The sequence below is a fragment of the Neopelma chrysocephalum genome, unplaced genomic scaffold, assembly GCF_003984885.1.
Source record: "Neopelma chrysocephalum unplaced genomic scaffold, ASM398488v2 Primary Assembly neopelma1_98, whole genome shotgun sequence".
Lineage (NCBI taxonomy): Eukaryota > Metazoa > Chordata > Aves > Passeriformes > Pipridae > Neopelma > Neopelma chrysocephalum.
In genome coordinates this window covers 5,792,405-5,812,804 of record NW_020897761.1, presented here as the reverse complement: position 1 = coordinate 5,812,804, position 20,400 = coordinate 5,792,405, and the positions used below count along the sequence as shown (strand labels likewise).

Sequence of the window (20,400 nt, the reverse complement as noted above, 5' to 3'; positions counted from 1 at the left end):
CCATAATTTCTTCCTAATCAAAAATGCCATGAACTGAAAATAGTTCATTTAATGCATACATACACAGAAATGTTTTTTATCCCAGACATGTTATTCTTGTATGTCTACCCAACTTCCTGCTATCGCTAGGCAAAACAAGTCTATATTAAGTTACCTGCCCCATCTTGTTCATTCTTATCAATAATAACTTGGGCATATCATACCCTTATACACTAGGCAGACTGGTGCTATTTATCCACCTTTTGTACGCACAGCAGATACTTATTTTGCAGATTAAGCGTGTTTGAAGTCACTCTGCTTTTATTACTTTGGCACAGCTTCTACTGGCACCAGGGAAAGAAATGAGAACAGAAACTAAACTTCTTCTGTGTTCTGTTTTTATATGCAAGATTATGAACTGTGAAACACGAGTCCACGTAAATACTTTGTTGGAATGTAACAATCTTGTCTCCTCTCTTCTAGAATGGATGATGCTGAAGCTTGTTTCATACTGAGCAGCCGCTGTGAGGTGGACAGGACAGCAGCTGTGAGTTTGGAAGAAATAACTAGGAATTAATGTGCATGTTGTTATACTGATACTGCCTTTATTCCCTCTCAGGGACTGAGGCATCCTCTGTGAACAGAAGGTTAAATTAGCTGATTTACACAGAGATTTTGCATGTGGGATGAACTTCTTGTCTCAGATAGGATAATGAAAATATTTCGGTTGGATTCTATAAGGCCAGGATTTCACAAATTTAGGAAGTGTGACTCTAGTGGTTCATTTCATGTAACATATCTACTTCTATCTGCTTTTTTAGATACTAAATTACATGACCTACCTACCAAAGAAGTTCAGATTTTACAGTGCTTTAGTTACACTTTTTTTAAAAAAAAGTAGAAATTTATATGTTCTTACAAACTTTAAAAAACTTCAAAAAAACAATTTTCACACTGAATAAAGTAAATTTTTATCAGTTTTTTTTTTATGGAACAATGGCAGAATAGCAGAGAAGCACTATCATAGGACCTTGTAGATAAATTGATAATTGGTCATTAATCACTCCCAAGAATAGTAGTTTGTCAAAAGGTTTCTATTCAAATCACCTGGACTGATATCAATGTTTGCTCTAGATATCCAGTTCAAAGAATTACAGTTATTAAAAAGAGATATATATCAACTGACTGGTATTTTCATTCAGAACTATCGAATAAGTATTAAAAGTTTACCACTAACAAAGTAAAGACTGAATTCAACTTACAAATTCATTTGTGACTAATACCAAATAAACAATATATCTGAGAGTATTTGACTATTTTTCATATTGGCCAATTTCAAAAATACAAATGGCAGGACTCTTTAAATAAGTTTGTATGGCTTTGCCCATGCTAGTAGTTACTTGCAGTCAAGTAAGTTACTGTCCACAAAGGAAGACTACTAATACAAATCTTAATTCTGTGATAAAAGAAAAAAAACTATTTTAATATGAACTAGAACCCTTCCAGCTCATGACATTAATTATGATCACAAAAATCCAGGAAAAATGTCCACTGAGGAAGTGTTTATGAACATAACTTTAAATTTTTCACCACGAGCTACGCATGAAATTATTGAATGCTTGCTTCTATTCAGTTCAATCTGAAACTCCAAAGGAAGTTCAGAATAAATCTGAATATTCCCAAAGATGCTTACAAATTGCCTAACAAGACTGAACCAGTTTATAATTCAGAAAGTAAGATTTAAGCAATCTCAATTAAAAATACTGTTTTGCTGCTACATTATAAGGAGTAGCAATTATTTTTCTAAATGTTAAAAATAGAGACAGTAAAACACGGGAAATGAGGGCTTTGCATTACATATCCAGTATTTCTTAATATACTCTCTGTCTGCTATGAAAAGGTAGTTGTTTCCATACCTGCACATACGGCATATCAGAGAAGGGAGAACAATAAAAGCAACATAAGCTGCAGCTAGCAAGAAAAAAAGGATATTTCCTTGTTAGAGAAATGAGCCCCCAGAACAAATTTTATCCATAGACTATCAGCATGCTGTAAAAAAATATTTTATTCAAGGCTAAAGATCCTGTTCTGGTCCTGTCGCTTGCAGAAAGTCACTGAACTCCCTGACAATTAAATCCGTGCTCCTACTAAAACACTGAAACTTCATGAGCTAAGAGCTTTGAATTTGATTCATCAGCAGTAGACTCCTGCAAATACAGTAGTGAAAGCCAGTGAACTGGCAGCAAGTAATCCTGGAGCAGTCAAGCAAGGCAAGCTTACTGCTTGGAAGGGACAGAGGGTCTGGGTACTTAGGGACAAGAACAAGCTAGAGTTCTTGCAAATACCTGGGAAAATACTAGTAACTTCTGAGAGACTGAAAAGTATAAAAAAAGCCAAACTCACTTGCCTAAATTAGCCATGAGTTCAGAATAAATCAGCAACAACATCTCATCTCACAACATATACCTGACAGTTGCGCAGTGGTTAGAAATGAGAAATCCCATATAAGCAGAGCACATGATTTACATTGCACTTGGTAGGTTTATGCAGCATTAAGGACAGCTACATCAGCTGTTCATCTCTTTTCATAACTGCTCCAGAATTTATATAAAGACAAGACAATTTTCAACTCTGCTGAACCATCCCATAGAGCAGACAGTGGACTCTACATACAGCTCACGGAGCTTCCATCCATTCTGGCCAGCACTGTCTAGTTTGGGCTTTGGAGTCATGGCCAGCTCCATCTCTCTCCAGGAAGCCTTTCCGTCCTCAGGGACTGGTGTTTTCCTCAGGAAATACCAAACTGGTATGAGGCACATTTCAGCTGCCAGTACAGACTATTATCAAATCTCATTTATCTTTGCATCTGCAGCATACAAACAGGCATATCTCACCAAAGACATGATCCTGTTACCTTCTTCTGGGACAGAGTGCCCTGTTGGAGGGCTGGCTGGCCAGTCATAATAGTGCAGTATCTCAGCTCTAGCAATGATATTCTGAGGGCCAGTGGGATCTGAAGCTTTTAAACAAGGTGTCACCTCCCTGTCTTGTTTTCTTTTCTGTTGTCAGATTACTTTTTCACAGGGAATGCAATTATTTATACTGCAAGTAGAAAACAGGACAATTTTTTATTTATTTAGTTTTATTTTACTGCCCCCTAGAGCTTTGAAATGAAATGGATTTAATTTTCTATGTTGTTCCAGCTCTAGTCTTTACTTAGAACTTTAGTTGTTAGTTACAGTTTGTCACTGGGCTGAAGGAAGTTCAGCTGTTATCGCAGAATCAATCTTTATAACTACAACTGATTTTTCACCCTGTTGTCATGAAGCTAACAAACTGATTAAGACAGTCTTGGATCCTCTCCTATGTCTGACAACTGTCAAAATAAAAGGAGGAGATTCCTGACCAGAACAGCTGTTGCTACTCCAGTGATTTTTCAAAGTCCCTGAGAGTTTTTATCTCCCCAGCTACAGTCCTCAAGCAAAGGATCTACTCATTTGCCATGGATACCACTGGCTGTTCATTGCTTGCTGTTTCATTAGTAAATAAGTTTTAATGACAACATTTTTGCAGCTAACAGCTTTGTTCTGATGCTTTCTGAAAATTCAAAGATGGTCCACTTCAAGCTTGCACCTTTTTTTCCCCTCTTCCATTAATCAAATTATGTGACACTACTGTACTGGCAATCTAAGTTAGACTGTCTTAATAACATCAAAATATGGATGCAAACATAGGAGGATATAACTAATTTATCAAGTCATGTGGCAAGAAAAAGATTAAATTAACAGAATTATTTTAAAATATACATTACATGTATTTCTTTGAGTTCTGGTGATTAAATTCCTGTTACACCCACTTTAAAACTTAACAGCTTTTCGTACATAAAATTCATTATCACCTCTATATTAACCACCATTTGTAACAGTGGTATCACTAATACTATATGAAGAGACTGAATCTAAGAAATCACTTGAAGTGCCTACCTGTATTTTTGTCCCTCTCCCCTCGAGTGCTTCTTCAGAGTGGAATTTGGGAGAATAACTGGGCAAAAAATCCTCAGAAACACAAATAACCAGCTTTTGTACACAAACACCTGTATATACCAAGTGAAAAAAGAGAAAAAGAAGCAATAATGCAAGTTATTAGATGAACAGCGCATACACTGAGTTCATTGTATGAAGCTGTATAGGGCACTTAAGTATCCATTTTATATATATTACATGTTTGTAGACTGTTGCTTCAAAGAAGAGTTAGCAGATGGAAAGCAAGGCATATTTTGCAGTGTTACAACTGCAAATGTGCCAAATAATCATAAAAAGATTTTAATTTCTAAGTCTTTTATTTTTCTATGCAATTACATAAAAATATTTTATGTTGAGATTCATACTTTTAGTTTTACGACACCCACTTCTATTGGTCTATGTTTGTGTGGGTTTTTAATAAAATAACATCATTTGAATAATTTTATAAAACAATGTTCGTTCTTATATTTAACAATTATTGCACATCCGGAAAAAAACAGGCTTTTTAGACAAAATAAAAAAAAATCAAGAAAATATCTAACATGGAAGTAACTATACTTCTAGGCATGTGGCATACAGAAAACAACCTCTTCTCACCACTTTTGCCAACCAGAGTGGTCTGAATGATTACTGAGGAAAGGAAGGGAGGAAACTGGTAATGGCAAACCCTGTGTCATTAAGCCACACCCATCACTGCAAGTGACTGCTTCCGTGATAGCTTTTGCATAAAAAGATTAAGTAACATTTTCAACAACACGTGATTTTCAAATCTGTCCCTAGTCCACTCCCAAACCTCTTACTACTCCTGTAATGTATCTGTATGACTGCCATCCATCACATTACCCAGCCATTTGCTACTTCTACGGTGTGTTGGCATTTCATCACCTTAAGACAAAACAGCAAAACCCCTAATGACCAAAAAAAAAAAATCCTAAGGAGGATAAGAAAAAGTGACTGCATACAAGGAAAACCTGCAGCAGGTTACATCCAAGTTCTGGAATCTCCTGAATGCGCACAGCAATCCATCTATGAAACTATTAATAAGAAAAAAGTGAAATGATGTATTTTACTATTCTCAAAAGGTCTTCCTCTTGTGACTCCATTTTAGTATTTCTAGTAGAAAAAATACTTGCTAACGTCTCAATTGACATTAAAATATTATGGTTTGAAAATGTCAATTACGCCCTGTTCCAGGCAGAGATTTTCCCTTGTGTTCAGGAGTCTGAAAGCTTTTCTTATTGCTGATGCTGCAAATATAATGAATCATTCTTTATATTTTATCTTTTAATACAACCAATGCCATGACTAGGCAAGGCATTTCAATCCAAGTATTGTTTCCTAGATGCAGCTCTCATATTCCTTTTTGGTTTTGAAATAACTAAAAACTGATGGCTGATACACTGAATTTAGTCTTATTTCACAAAATTCAAAATATTAATGTATTATCACATAGATTATTTTCTGGGATAGCAGTATTCATCCTTGCCATGTGGTAACAAGGACAAAAAATAACAGACTGAGAAATCTCTTGGAATCTGTGGTCAGTAGCTGGCAAAATTCTGACGTCAGTTGTGCAAATGTTTTAGTTGCACGAAAACGTAGATCTGCTTTTAATTAAACTGTTATTTTTTAGATTTAGCCACAATTTTAAACCCTCACTTCCTGATGTCCTCATTTAAGGCTATTTTAATTTTGAGTCTCTTTGGAAAGACATCTCTGCTACATCATTCTTGATTAATTAGACATGACTCATCACTGCCATCTAAGTTTTCACACAATTCTTCCACATCCAAATGTCACCCCTTTCCAAATGACATGATCCCTTGATGACACTTGCAGAAAGATAGGAGACGGTCAAAATATCTTATTAGTAGAAGATTTCTGTAAACAAGCTCTCTATTCTGCATTCCAACAAATATAATATATTAGACTAGGATCCTAGGATTACAAACATTAGAGGAAAGCTGAGGAGGTCTCAAGTCTGACAGTCAGTTATGAATGCAGACCATGTCGCTCAGGGCTTTATTTAGGTTCGTGTGGAATTTTCCAAGGGAGCAGATAGCATAGCAGGAACTGCATTGTCTGTTCATGGGCAACAGGGTTCTTGTATCCAGCCTGAATCTTTCTTCTCAGTTTACAACCATCGTCTCTTGTCTTCCAGCCATGGAACACTGTGCACAGCCTGGCTCCATCTGCTCAATAACCATCCCATAGATAATGGAGGTTGCTGTTTGGCCCCCCTGAAGCCATCTCTTCTGCAGGCTGAACAGGCTCCCTTCCCTCACCCTCTCCTCACAGGGTCTCTGCTTCTGCCCAACCTTCTTAGTGATTCCCTGCTGAACTCAATCCAACTTATACTGCTGTACTGAGGGCCTGCAAGCTGGATGCAATGTCTAGATTCAATCTAACTTGTGCTGAGTAGAGGGGGATAATCACTTCTCTCCACCTACTCACTGTGCTTCTGTTAAAACAGCCCAGGATGCTGCCAGGCCATGCTCAGCTCACTCTCTGCTGGGACCCCCAGGTCTTCGCCAGCAGAGCTGCTGCTGCCAGGCACTGCATTTGCCCCCTTAGGGCAGAGTTCTTGCCCTAAGACTCCAGTCATCTAACCCGCATTTCATCCATGTAAGTTTTGCACTCCTCCGGACTGTAATGTCTGAACGTGGAGGAGAGAACACAGATTTTTCTGGTGTTGTTGGAGACTTCCCCTAGTCTCCACAACCTTTCAAAGATAAGAAAGCAACTGTTCAAGGACATTGGTCTGCTCTCTCTGTACCCATCTGACCCTCCAGGCTCTCATGGGTTGAGTTCTCTGAATCAACCCCTGTGAAGATCATCCCCTGCTGGTGATTCTCCTCCTGCTTGAGCCTGCCTCAAAGAAGAGGCCTGAGAGAACACAGAGTGCCTCAGCCTCATCCACATCTGCAGAATTACTGGATAGTTTGTCTAGGTATATATGTAATTATGTAATACACATAATATGTAATATTACTTATACAAGATGTACATAAACATCCACACCAGCTGGTATATAATTGCTAGTCTTAAAAGGAGTTTTCCTCAATGGAGTCAGTCTGATAATAGATTCTTTTTCTAATGTGACATGGTTATTTGTCATCACCTCATACTCTTTATTCTAGGATCATCAAACCATTTTAAGAGCCTGGGCAGTTAAAGACTTTGCTCCAAATTGTCCTTTGTATGTCCAGATATTGAAACCTGAGAATAAATTCCACATTAAGTTTGCAGGTAAGTGTAAGATTTCAGTCATTTGAAGCACTTGTTAGTATTTGGCAGTTTGTTTCATAAACGCACAAGCAAAGTGAGAATCCCTGGACGTATTTAGTGGTTAGAAGCTGATTAAGAGTGCAGTGTTGTAAAATAACATGGGCTGTATATGTCCTATCAATGGTAAAATGTCATGTTTTACATTAAACACTTACTTGTAAGCACTTTTAAGAGTTATTAGTCTTATGTTGCATAATGAAGAGAGTAGAATTCTTTCATTATAACACATTGCTACTCCTTAATTATAGATCCAGGTAGGTCTCCAGCTTACTATATCCATGTCTGTAAGTCATTTCTGTCTAAAAAACATACTAGGGCTATATGAGAAAATCTACTCAGAAAAGGCCTGATTTAATTCAACAAACAAGTGGGGGAAAAATCTTCTCATTGGACTATTTTTTTCTAAGTGGTATGGAAAACATTATTTTAATTACTTGCGAACATTTTGGAAAGAGACATATAATTTAATTCTACATCCAGTAAAATGCATGCCTTAGAAACTGGTATAAAATGCAAAATGGTGCTAGAAAATTTTAAAAAATTCACTCATATAAAAAGACATTACCAGCTTTAATTTGACAAACTTTCTCTGCAATGTGTAGGTAGGTCTCTTTCTTTCTCTGGCTATATACAAACACTGTCTGTATACAAACACATATGTACGTACAGACATAAATATGCTTATGTGCAAAAACACACAAATACTTTTATAATGAACTAATATATAATGAATCTCTCTGAAGTAGAGGAAAAATTTTCCTTTTCAGCTTTAGTTTTGAAAATTCAATTTTCTTGATGGATATTCTAAGGAAGAAAAGATTGCTGATTCATGCAAAAATCAAAACAACTCTATGGAAAAATATTAGTCTCCTCCATCATACCAGAATGTGATAAAAAAGTAAATTCTAGTGCAGAACAGTCCCAGAGCAACAGTTAAAGCTGTAATTTTAAAAGCTACTGAATTTACCACTAAGTTAGAAAGAAGAAAAAAAAGCATCAATAGCAGTTCTGAAGTTATAAAAGTGTAATCTCAAACTATGAGATGGCACAGCAGGGAATAAGGCTTGTGCTGTGACAGGAATGATAATGCTTTTTCATCTCTCCTTTAAAACCATATAACACAAACATAATCTCTTCTCCCTACCCATGGCCACTTTTCTTTATCAGTAACTGTGTTAATTTGTTGTTCTAAATTGTGTTTTTAAGAGAGTTTCATTATCCTTAATGGCTTGCCTCTGTAGGAACTTACATAAAACTAGACTTGCAAAACAGAGGTAATTTTTTGTATCTCTTCTAAGTCTCAGATAGAGAATTTGGACCAAAACAAGCAACCAACCAATTCCTCCCCCCCCAAACCTCTTTTGGTAATATTTCCTTCAACTGAACTTTAGCATCACCACTGGATGCTTCCCTACTGCAAGTGGTGAGGGCACTGACAGAGCCGGGAGAGCAACATTTAATTGCATACATTTTCCTAAGAGGACTCTCCTGTTATTCATCTCATCCAACTCCTCTTCATTCTGAAATACATATCCAGTGGGGGCTGCAGACTATAAACCTATCCAGACTGCTTACAAATAAAATTTGTCATAACCATTTGGAACATTTTCCTAAGTGCTTTTCCTATTATGATTCAAGACTGCTTTTTTACTGCCTTAATGCAAAAGCTTCTTTTAAATTTAAGATTCCTTTAAAAAATGACTTCTTTCTTCTGGAAGTTTCCCAGAATAATATTGTGCATTTTTATGGACTGAAATATTCAGTAATAGGATTTCTTTTTCTTTTTTTCCCCCCTTCTTTACACACAGCTTTAGAGACTATAACTGTCAAAAATAAAGTTTCTGAATTTAGAAAAAATACAACCAAATAGTTCCAGAAAGTCCTCCTAACTAAAGTTTGACTTTTAACTACATTGAAAATTCATAAAACACTATAAGCCCAGTTTCTCAGCAGCTTAGATTAGGCTGACCAGTCCTCCTAGATTGCATGAGACAGTCCTGAAATTTAGACCCTGACTGCCTTTCCCCAAACAACAGCATCCTCGAGATCTTCTGCCTTTGGCATCAGAAATAGTATATAGGCATATAATTGTTATAATTTATTCACACATAGAAGACAAGACTTATAGATTCTTCCTGTCTTTAATGAGAGCACGAGAACTTATTTTTGTCATCAAAACAAGAGAATTGAGTTACTTTGGCCAGGGTCATATGGCCTGTCAGAAAGGCAGGTTTCCTGGCTTCTCACCTGATCCTGGACATACCTCCTTGCATTCTGTGCCTTCTGTTATTTTTTACAATGGATTTTAACTACTTTGTTTAAAATGGTAACTTATGCTTCTATTAACACTGTGGCATAAGTGTTTGTCCCAGCAAACCCCACTGCAAGCCTAAGGTATGAACCCTCTAAATACAATCACTCTAACATGACAGTTGTCAGATGGGCAAGGAAACACTGTCTTACCTCTTTAAACTGAAATTCTTTGATTTCTGCTTAGAAATTTCCAATATATAAATGCCTTGACATGCCCAGGTTTTCTGTCAGTAATACTGCACTTTCCTTTGCTGGCAGTTACATATAGTTTTCTTATGTTTCATATGGTTATCTTCCCACTTCTCCTTCAAACACACAGGGCTACAAAAGGCCATGTATCCTTACTGCATGTCTGGCCTTGCATTTCAGCACAAATGGGAAACTAAAATTGTAATAGATGCAATTCAGAGACTGGACTAAATCACATATTTTCTGAGTTGAACTTAAAACTTTTATATATATATATATACATATATATTTATATATATGCTGGAAAATAAATTAATTACCTTTACCTTGGCTGTTTGGAAATTATGTATAATTACAATTCCAGGAAATGGGGATACATTTTGACATTCTCTATTTATTCAAAATGCAGCAATGAATTAGCACAGATTGTTGAAGTCTGACGTTAAACCTTCAGTAGTTTATTTGGAAGGAACATAGTCCAGATTCACCGAAATGGATATTGAATGCATCTGATGATTAATCTATCCAATTACAGATAAAAATAGTCTCCAGGTAATGGATGGGCATTTTCCCCTCTCTGGTCTGGTAGTGGTCATGTTAATTTATTAAACTGACAAAAGTAAGGTTTCTCAGAATAACCGTGCCATGTCTAGGACATGCTTACCACATGGCTGCTGCTGCAGTCATAAATCAGTATTCTGACTCTGTTTTATGGTCAATAACATTACATAAACCATAACTCACCACACTGCATTACTACATCTGTTTGAGACAGACTTAGAAACATAATTTCTGTCAAAATATGTTTTCAACAGAAACTACAGCTTCTGGAAATTCTAAATGGAATATTTCATTAGTATAAATGCGATCAAAGTATTTCTTTTTGGTAAACTGATTTGACATATTTGTTATTCACTTCAAGATAAACCAAAGTTTTCCTTGGCTGCTTTACTGTCACCCTAAATGAGCAATTTGCTGATTCTGGTACTTGCTGTCAGAGGACCTGATTGGTGTCTGAGACCTGAGGAGTGGGACAGCTGTCACCCAGCTTCCTCCCTACTCACTTTAGAAGAGAAAGCAGCAGATAAAGTTCTGAATAATCCTCACCACAGCTCCACAGTGAGTCCTGAACATACATATAAAACAGGGTAACGTTATAAACAAGATATAATCTGTCAGTTAATTGGAGAAATGAGCAAAGTATTTTTTACCTGATCTGTGGCTTATACAAGAACTTAGCTGCAGCCAAGAGGAGAAACCCATAGTACCTCTCTTCGTGTTTCAAATGGCTACAATATTTCTAGTAGTGGTAATGAGATCACTGAAGAAGCTTTCACATGGTGGTGTCAAAGTACCTCTGAGAAGTCAAAAGCGTCAAAACACTTCTGAAGTCTGTGGGGTGTTATTTTCATATACCTATTTTACAGATGCATAACAAGTCATGATGGGCATAATTAACTCACACAAGGTCAAAGTCTACAACTGGTGTAGAAATAGTCCTACAAGTCCCAGCACCATGGCTCTTGATGAAAAAACACTTGACAGCACAATGTGGATCTCTTAGGCATACAAGATTAAGATGGCTGTTGTAGGACAGCAGTCTCTGTTTGCTGTGTGCTATATCCTTTGTTACATAATACTTTACATGAAATCTGTCCAAAAAGTCCACCACATATGGTAGAGAGTATAGAACATGCAGAGGATTTAAGTCCAAGTTATACTTTTCATTTGCATTGTGCCATCCATGATTTATTAATTTTCATTTATATATATTAAATCATCATGTTCAGTTTGGTTCAAGTACACGATCTGAAATAACAATGAAATAATTTTCTTGTGTATTTTTTCTTGCTTGTATTTTCAAAATTATTAGCTGTGGTATAAAAACATTCTAAACAAAAAAAAAGGGGGGGGAGGTTATTTAGCCAAATCCTATACAAATTAAAATATAGGTAGAATTCTCATTCCTTCATTATGAGGAAGCTGGTATTGACTTTCATAAATCTTTGCCATCTGACTCATGGTAACAGAATGCAGATATTCCATCCAACCACTAGACTATGTCTTACTCTCTCAAAATCTCTGTTTTGAAATTCAAATAGATTTAATAATGGCATAAGGTCAACTAAAAGAACATATTTCTATCTGAAATATTTTCTGCAGAAATATTTAATTGCTATAAGTGAAATATATTTACAGGAGAAAAAATCTTATTTTGTTTTATATTTGACAGTGTCTTTATATAACTAAATTCATGCCTTCCCTATGACATTTAAATAGGCCTTGATCTTCAGAAAATGACAGAATTAATTTCTCCTTTCAGTAGTCAATGATTCTGTTACTGAAAAGCCTCTTGATATTTCAAAACAATAGGGAACAAAGAAGGCATACTTTGTCTGCCTTCACTTTTATTTTCACTAAGTGGTATGCTTATAGCTGTATTCTGACTAGAAAGTAGATTAGGCAAGGTGGTCCTAAGGATTTCAATGATATATTAATGAAACTAGAAGCATATCTATGCAGAGAGCTCAGATCTAGGTGGGGAAATTATTTGCTTACTTTTACTCAGCAATTTTCATATGGCTTATCTTTTGGTAATCATCTGTACTACTTGTAATATTCTTTCTAATCAGAAGCTAATTCTGCTCCCATTGAAAGAACATAGACTGAATCAAACACTAAATTCAGAGGAAAAACTGACTTAGCATGCAATAATAATTCATATGACACTGAAAGCATGTGCAGATTTGGCAGTTTAAGTGCAGAAGATACAAACCAGACTATGCTTCGTGGCTTTCTCCTACAGCTAGTGCAACAGGAGAGTGGAAGTGGGATTCACAGAGCCACTGCATCCTCTCCATGTGTAAACCCAGGACAGATAGGACAAACTGGATGCAAACCTCGAGCAGTCTGAGAGATAGCAAAGACTGGGCAAATCATACACACCTCATATCCAAGGTTCAAGTGGACGATGAAGATCCTGAAGCAAATGGATGATCCATCTTCACTGATTTCCTAGACAAGGAAGCGATAATTCTGTTCAATTGAAAGTATTTTTGTAAAACAATTTATATGTTCTTATTTTTTTCCTACAGATCATGTTGTGTGTGAAGAGGAATTCAAATATGCTATGCTAGCTCTAAATTGTATATGCCCAGCTACTTCTACATTAATCACACTGTTGGTTCATACATCTAGGGGACAGTAAGTATTTAGTACCATAAAAACCCAAACAACTTGTAAAAGTCATAGCTGATATTCTTTGGAAAACAGCTTACCCTGAATTCCTAAACAACTGCAGTTTTAAAAAAAAAAATGAACTTTCTGCACAATAAAAGCACCAAGATATTTCACTCATGGCATTATAATATCAAAGGGACCCCCCCCCAATATTTAAGTTTGTTGCATGCTGTTGTGCCACTTCTACAATATAAAATATGAAAAAATTGTATTTCAAATTTAGTAGACTGAATTGTGGATCTATGACAAAGTTCTACTTAAGAACATCAGCAAAGCCCAAGAACACCTATTTCAATATATTAATTTGCAGGTCTGTTTCACTGAGCTCAAAAAATGTTTTTTCTGATAACATTTTTATTTACTATTCAGTTCCTGTACATTAGGAAGCAAACAAACATACATGGTTTTTAATATAACCACACTGCTGGAAGGATACAGAATTATGGTGTCTCTACAGACATAGTCACAGTAGCACTCCTATGTATTTACTAAACTAATGTTACCACATCTGGTATATCTCTGTTATGCTATATTCTTGGGATCATAAGGTATTTTTAATAAACATGTTGTGGGCTGACAGATGCTTTAAAAAGTAAATCTCAAAATATATCTGTAGAGATGGAATACCTGAATATAGGTACTATATCCAGGTATTTACAAGACTAGACAAGTCCTGTAAAAATGCTAACTTTTTTCCAAGTTACCATGGACCAGTAATATCATGATATTTACAAGCAGACTTATTTAACCTTCTCTGTGGCATTTGTAGTATTCCCCTGTGCCCTGAATGGGGAAAACAGAAATTCTTGCTAGAACTTTTACTATCAAGAACAACAGATGTCAAGATTTTAATGGCACTGTCTGTACCAGGCTTTGTTAAGAAGACAACAACAAAATACTGTTTCCATACCTCCTGAGCACTGAGATGAAATACATTCTTCATCTACCTACCTTTATCTGACATGCACAGAATACAGAGCCTTTTTTAGTTATTTCACATGACATGCACATAAAAGAAAAGCAGTATTCCTAACAGCTATCAGAGAATTTTCCATCAGCACAAATTCAGACATGTGAAAGGGACTACCTTGTATCTTATTTATAATCGTATTATTGATCTCAATATTATAATCTTATCTTTAAATGTTATCTCATTATCTAATTCAGTAATAGGACTTTATTAGGGTTTGTATTATGACACAAAATATTGACTGACTTGAACTTAATGTGATCTTTGCAGAACAGCTCCATGGGAAGCTTTTAGACAACTAACTGGAACCAAGCAGACTTTAAACAGGTGAACATTTTATTTTAGGGGGAAAAGTCAAATATGGAAAAGTTTTCTGTAATTTCATTTCTAGTTCTGCTGTTCTACACCAAGTGCACTGTTTGTTAACACTGCTGCAGTAAAAATGGTTTACTTATTTCCATCCTGAAACAAAATGTTTTCACGCTGAGGGTGGAGAAACATGTTAAACTGAAGAAAAACAGAAATTGTATTAAGATATTGAAAACTTACAAATAAGCATAAAGGAGCATTTCCCCAATACCTTGAGATCTTCACTTCAACTGGCAGAACACATTTGTCAGTTTATGACCTGCCTGCGCTTACGTATGTCTGGTCTATATATGTATCCATTACATCCAGTAAAACTCAGGCAGGCAGAACCTTGTTTCACCATGAAACTCAATAAAAAAGTTCACAGAAGCCCCAGGGCTAAAAGTTTTGTTGTTAGCTGAGGTTTGGAACATTTCCACTAAACACTCCACTTGGATAAAGAACATTAGCTGCACAGAGGAAAGGATCATATGCTTATTCTCTTGCACTAGAGAAAAGATAATATATATTTGTAATAGTATACAAGATACAGTAACTAAAAATGTCCATAGGGTAAAGATCACTGATAAGCAAATGCAGAAGAATCTTTCTTACAGATAAAGTGACCAAAGAGAAATTACTCTATTTTATGTAAGTTATTATTAATGATTCTTTACCTACTCCAAACGGGAACCAGACAGTCTGCTACAAAGCATCTGAAGAAACTGTCTTTATAAATAGAATGAGCATGCTGGTGGTTTTACCTGTCATCTTTAAATTGCAATGAATCTACTTATTATTGTGTGAATTTAAAGTAATTCAGCTATCTCTCTCCTGATATTAAAGTACATAATCTTATATGCCTATTACTTAGCAGAAAATGCTCTTTAATTCATTAAAATAATCTCTGTACTTACAGTATTACCAGGCTTTGATCTCAAATATTTCTTTCAGGTCAGCCTAATGGACCTTTCTAACAGACATTTGTAGTTTCTATTGCCATGAAATGCTGTTCTGATTAATAAGAATTTTACATTATATTTTAAATTATTCTGTTTATCTGTACACGTTTCAGGGAGTGTCAGCAATCACCAGAACAATGGCAGAAAATGTATGGCAGATGCTCTGGTAACGAAGTGTATCATATTAACCTGGAAGAAAGTACTTTTTTTGCTGAGTACGAGGGGAAGAGCTTCACATATGCTTCTTTCCATGCACATAAAAAGTATGTTTATTTTCCTGTCAACAGTTAAAAGTTCAAACAAATAATGGCTTGTTTTGTCTGCAACACAGCTAGGCACTCAAATGCACAGTACTACACATTGCTCTGTTCCTGGGTTTAAATACCTGGCCACTCATATGGATATATTTCTGTAAGTTATAGCTGGTCAGGTAAAAGCTCACGTTCATTCTGTACAGGCATTCTCAGTCTGAGAGAGTAGAATGTAAAGGATATAAAGCATAAGCTGGACAATCAGAAAAAAAAATGAACCTTAGAGAGGTTTTATGAGAACATCAGTCCTTTTCCATGCCCAAAACAATCTAGAAAAGAATGAGTGGGAGAGTGTGGGGGTTTTATTTATTTAGGACTCAGCTGGAAATCTGGCTTCCTTTGTGGCATAATCATTTTATGCAACACGTTCAATTTAAAGGTGGCATACAGTACATTCTGGTGATTGTTCGAAAATAAACTCGTATTTTTTTCTGTTAGATGATAACATATCTTCTTTAAGTTCCAGATGATGCATCACTTATTTGATGCTGCTCTATGAGGTAAACACATAAAATAAACACAAATTGCGTATGTTTGTATATATTTAACAAAATGAACGTTTATCAAACCCTGAATAGAGAGTTTATTCTCGTACTTAATGAGTGAAAGATTAGGTTTTTTGCTGTAATTCCTTATTTTCTATCACTAATCAAATACATTTCTAGAAGTGAATCTCAAAAATGAATTAGGAAAATGGTTTCCATTACTTATGAATAATGCAACAATTTAATATGATTAATACTTTTTCATATTATATATCCATCTTTCTACTAATATTTTCCCAGAAGGGACTATTCATCTGATAGGAAAAAAACCCAACTAGAACAACATTAGAAGAATATTATGGGGGATTAAGAAAACCATTCGATTCAACTGCCTAGGAATTCATGAGCTCATAAAAACTGCTTGATCAGAAGTGGCCTGTTTAGCAGACAACATTTTTCAAACATACTTGTCATCCAAAAATCTGAAAATGTTCATAATGTGCAAAATATAAAAATATACCCGAGTTTCATTTTGACAATGGAAATTCTGGTATATGCAGGACTATGCAAAATGAACCATGCCTTTCCTTTTCTAATTAAGGTTTGGAGTCTGTCTGATTGGTGTTAGAAAGGAAGATAACAAAAACATTTTGCTGAATCCAGGTCCTCGATATATCATGAGTTCTACAGATATATGCTTTTATATAAATATCACCAAAGAAGAGAATTCTGCTTTTAAGAAGCAAGAAAAGCATAGAAAAAAACATGAATCAAAATTATCTTACCATGGAGCTTCCAGGCTACCAGTACACAGTATAATAGCCAGCATGGGTAAGTAAAATAAAAAACCCTCACAACAAATTCTTATTCAATATATAGTACATTAGTATGTTTTAAACCATATTCATAAAATTTTAAAAACCTATAATCATATAAATAAACTAAAATGTATAAAAATATTAAACACTTGCCCTCATATTTACAAAAATCCCACAACAACAAAAACCAAAACAAATGGAATTTGGGTATCTTTTTCTTTTACTTGACAATATGGTATTAAACTGGTTAAGAATGGTGTATAATAAGGTAATATGAAAGTGTATGCAAAGCAAAACAATTGGGTAAATCACATGAGTGCTTTGGCATTCATACCTGGTTGTCTGTAATGAGTTTTCATAACCGTCTTTGATTAAAAAGATGCCCTTAGGAAAATCTACAGGTTGTTGATGCATATTAGTATGGATTTTTATATAAGGTATCATTTTAAAAAGGTAGTTAACAAGACAACATATATTAACAGTCAGAAAAAGTGCTACTTTCATCATGTATAGTTTTCATATTTGTTACATTTTAATGTAATAAACACGATCAATATAGTATTACTTTCAGTCTTTGGCCATGTAGTCAGGTAAATCCCCACTAAATATGGGAATCTCATTCAAATGTTTTGACAAGCACACTGAGGAAATGTTTTCAACGCTGCCTCAGGGACTGTGGCTATCGATCTACAAGACACAGGATGCCGAGCGTCCAGCGGAGCTACGCTGGCCCTTCCTCCCGACGGAGGGAAGGAGGGCAGACGGCCCAGCATAGCACCAGTCTTGGAGGTTGCAGACTCATCCTCCCTTCAGACGTGTGACCTGCTAAGTGACCAGTCAGAAGATGAAACTACCCCATCAGACGATGAAGTCTCTGCAGGCTTAGAGTATGTATATTAAATATAATTTGAAAAGCCACTATTACGTGAAAGGCATCTATCGATTTTTTTGACATGCAGATCAATCCGAGAAGTTGTAGGAAGCAAGACCCATAAAGCCCAATTATGGAATTATTCCCTTTTATGAAATGCTGTTTTCTGCTAGCAGAATGCCATAAGCCTATTTTGAAATGAAAGCCTCAACAGGTTAACTCTTCCATTTGCTGGAGATTTTCTGTCTGCTGTTATAAAAGATCTAGTTGTGTACTGAAATTTTTTTCATAGCATATTTTATGTCCATCTTTCTTACCTTCTATAGTTACTAAGTTAGCACTCAACTAATTTGGAAACAGATAAGTACTCCTGCCATGAGAATGCATTGATAATCAGATCATCTAACAGGCTTGTTGAACGCTGGGGTGAGGTGTCTGACTTGCATGAATGACAAAAAAACCAGTATGAGACAAAATTATCATGTCTAATTTAAAATACTCGTTAACGTGTTACTGAGAGCAATGATGCATTACCCAGATAAACCCAGAAGATTGAATCCTGTAACTGCCACACAGATAAGCAATTATGTTTATTGGGATTGCTGACAGGGATGTTAAAAGTGAAATACACAATTAAGCCAGTGGCTCACCTACCAGAGTTTCCTATCTCCAACAGTGGCAAGCATGAGAAGCCCCAGGGAATATTATACAGTTCCAAGGAAAAAAATAATAGAACAAGTCATCTTAAATCTGCAGAATGAAATCTTGGGATTTAAAAGGCCTCTTGCAAAAAACTAAGGCAAATTAGAAATTTCATCTTATCAGCAAGAGGATTTGCCATTAAAATTTACTTCAGCCATTTTGAAAGTATTTTAATAAAGCAAAAAGGTAATGACTTCATTCATTCTTGATAAGTATTTGAAAGTAAAATTGGAGAAAGAAGAGCAGAAATACAGTTATTGCTATTTCTTTTCTTTCCTTTTTTAACTTCCTGAGAAGTTTCCATTCAAAACACTAAGAGAGCACACTGTGATATATCAGCCTATTTTCAAAACCCGAAGCAAAATTTCTTCAGTCCACAGAAGTGTGACAGCTTTCACTAAGCTGTATTGAATTCATGGAAACAGCAAAATATATTCCTTTGACCTTTATTAAACATAGTTCATTTCACGTACTTGACTCTGCAAAACTTAGACATACGTATAAACATCCCATAAAATAGTAGTATAGTCAGCTGTGTTTCGGTAATTTGCTCTACTGAAAAATGTTTGTTCTATTCTAGGTATGCCAAAGGCTATCCTCCTTACTCTCCATATATTGGAAGTTCTCCCACATTTTGTCATCTTCTGCATGAAAAAGTACCCTTCTGTTGTCTAAGACTAGATAAGGTAAAGGGAGTTTCTCTTACTGGATAACACTATATTCTCATTTGTCTCTGGCACCTGAACAGAGATAAATTCTTATTTCTGCTTAGGGATGAGGTTTCTTCAGCACTTGCTGAGCTCTGTTTTCTTTTTCTCCTCCTTTTCATCACCAAGTGTTTATTTATGTCTAACCAGGTCTATATCAGGTCAGCTGGTACAATATTCACATCCACTGAACTTGTTTCTTACTTTGATTTTAGGGATGCCAGCATAACTACTATGAAGATGCCAAAGCCTATGGATTCAAAAATAAATTGATTATAGTTGCAGCAGAAACTGCTGGCAATGGCTTATATAACTTTATTGTTCCACTCAGAGCTTATTACCGACCAAAGAAAGAACTGAACCCCATTGTCTTACTCCTGGATAACCCGTAAGTAGATTTTTTTTCTTTGACAAGTTTTAAACTCATTTTACCATTACCTCAATAGATGACCACTTTTCATATGGCCAACTTAAAATCAAGAATATTATGGCACATTTATCTTTGAGGAAAGTTACTGACAAAAATAATACTCTATGTTCACTGTCACATACAAAATTGACCTTTACTGACTGTAAATGGTCATAGTAAATTTAAATGTTGTTATTCTTCACAGCTAATGTTTCAGCTAAGTTTTTCTTAAAAATGCCCCAAATAATGTGAATACTATTTTTAAAATCAAAATAACTTCATAAACACTGTAAAAAGCAAGCTGTGTAACAGTTTCACAGCTACATAATTGCACTAACCTATTTAACACAATGCACTTACTGGCCTGAACCAGTTAGGTATACTTTTAATAATTCTAGACTCAAAGATAAACAGTTATTTAATCCAGGAGAACACCCACAGACACACTTTGTCTACAATTGCATAAAATCATGGAAGGAAATTAAAACCTGCAATATAGTTGTTACTACTATATCTGTCTGGGGATCACTGGAATTTTTAGCCTTTCTTGCATTAGCTGTTTAAAATTTCAGACAAATTCTACTCTGTCAAGACTGGTACATTTATAATCTGACAATGAAATTTATTTTTTTTTCAACACTTTGGTACTGCTCAAGTACTTAAAATCACAATCTGAAAGACACAAAAATGGAGGTTAGCTGTATACAGAAAATTAGAACAAGCTATGACTAAGAAAGGACAGCAGCAAAAACGTCCTGTGGGTTGTGATTCCAGGGCTGACACGTC

The 20,400-nt window shown here is 35.5% G+C and overlaps 1 protein-coding gene across 8 annotated transcripts in view; it reads left to right on the top strand.

Annotated features, from left to right (window-relative positions):
- The window catches only part of KCNT2 (potassium sodium-activated channel subfamily T member 2), a 118,861-nt gene that overhangs the window by 70,232 nt on the left and 28,229 nt on the right, over positions 1–20,400 (top strand). For 5 of the 8 annotated variants that reach the window (XM_027694771.1, XM_027694773.1, XM_027694769.1 and 2 more), the window contains exons 13-21: positions 463–526; positions 7,142–7,250; positions 12,887–12,995; positions 14,272–14,328; positions 15,425–15,574; positions 16,709–16,938; positions 17,596–17,812; positions 19,079–19,184; positions 19,421–19,593. In XM_027694771.1, the coding sequence (XP_027550572.1) occupies positions 463–526; positions 7,142–7,250; positions 12,887–12,995; positions 14,272–14,328; positions 15,425–15,574; positions 16,709–16,938; positions 17,596–17,812; positions 19,079–19,184; positions 19,421–19,593 (1,215 nt within the window). The remainder of the gene's footprint in view (positions 1–462; positions 527–7,141; positions 7,251–12,886; positions 12,996–14,271; positions 14,329–15,424; positions 15,575–16,708; positions 16,939–17,595; positions 17,813–19,078; positions 19,185–19,420; positions 19,594–20,400) is intronic. The other 3 variants (XM_027694775.1, XM_027694772.1, XM_027694770.1) reach the window with 1 other exon arrangement.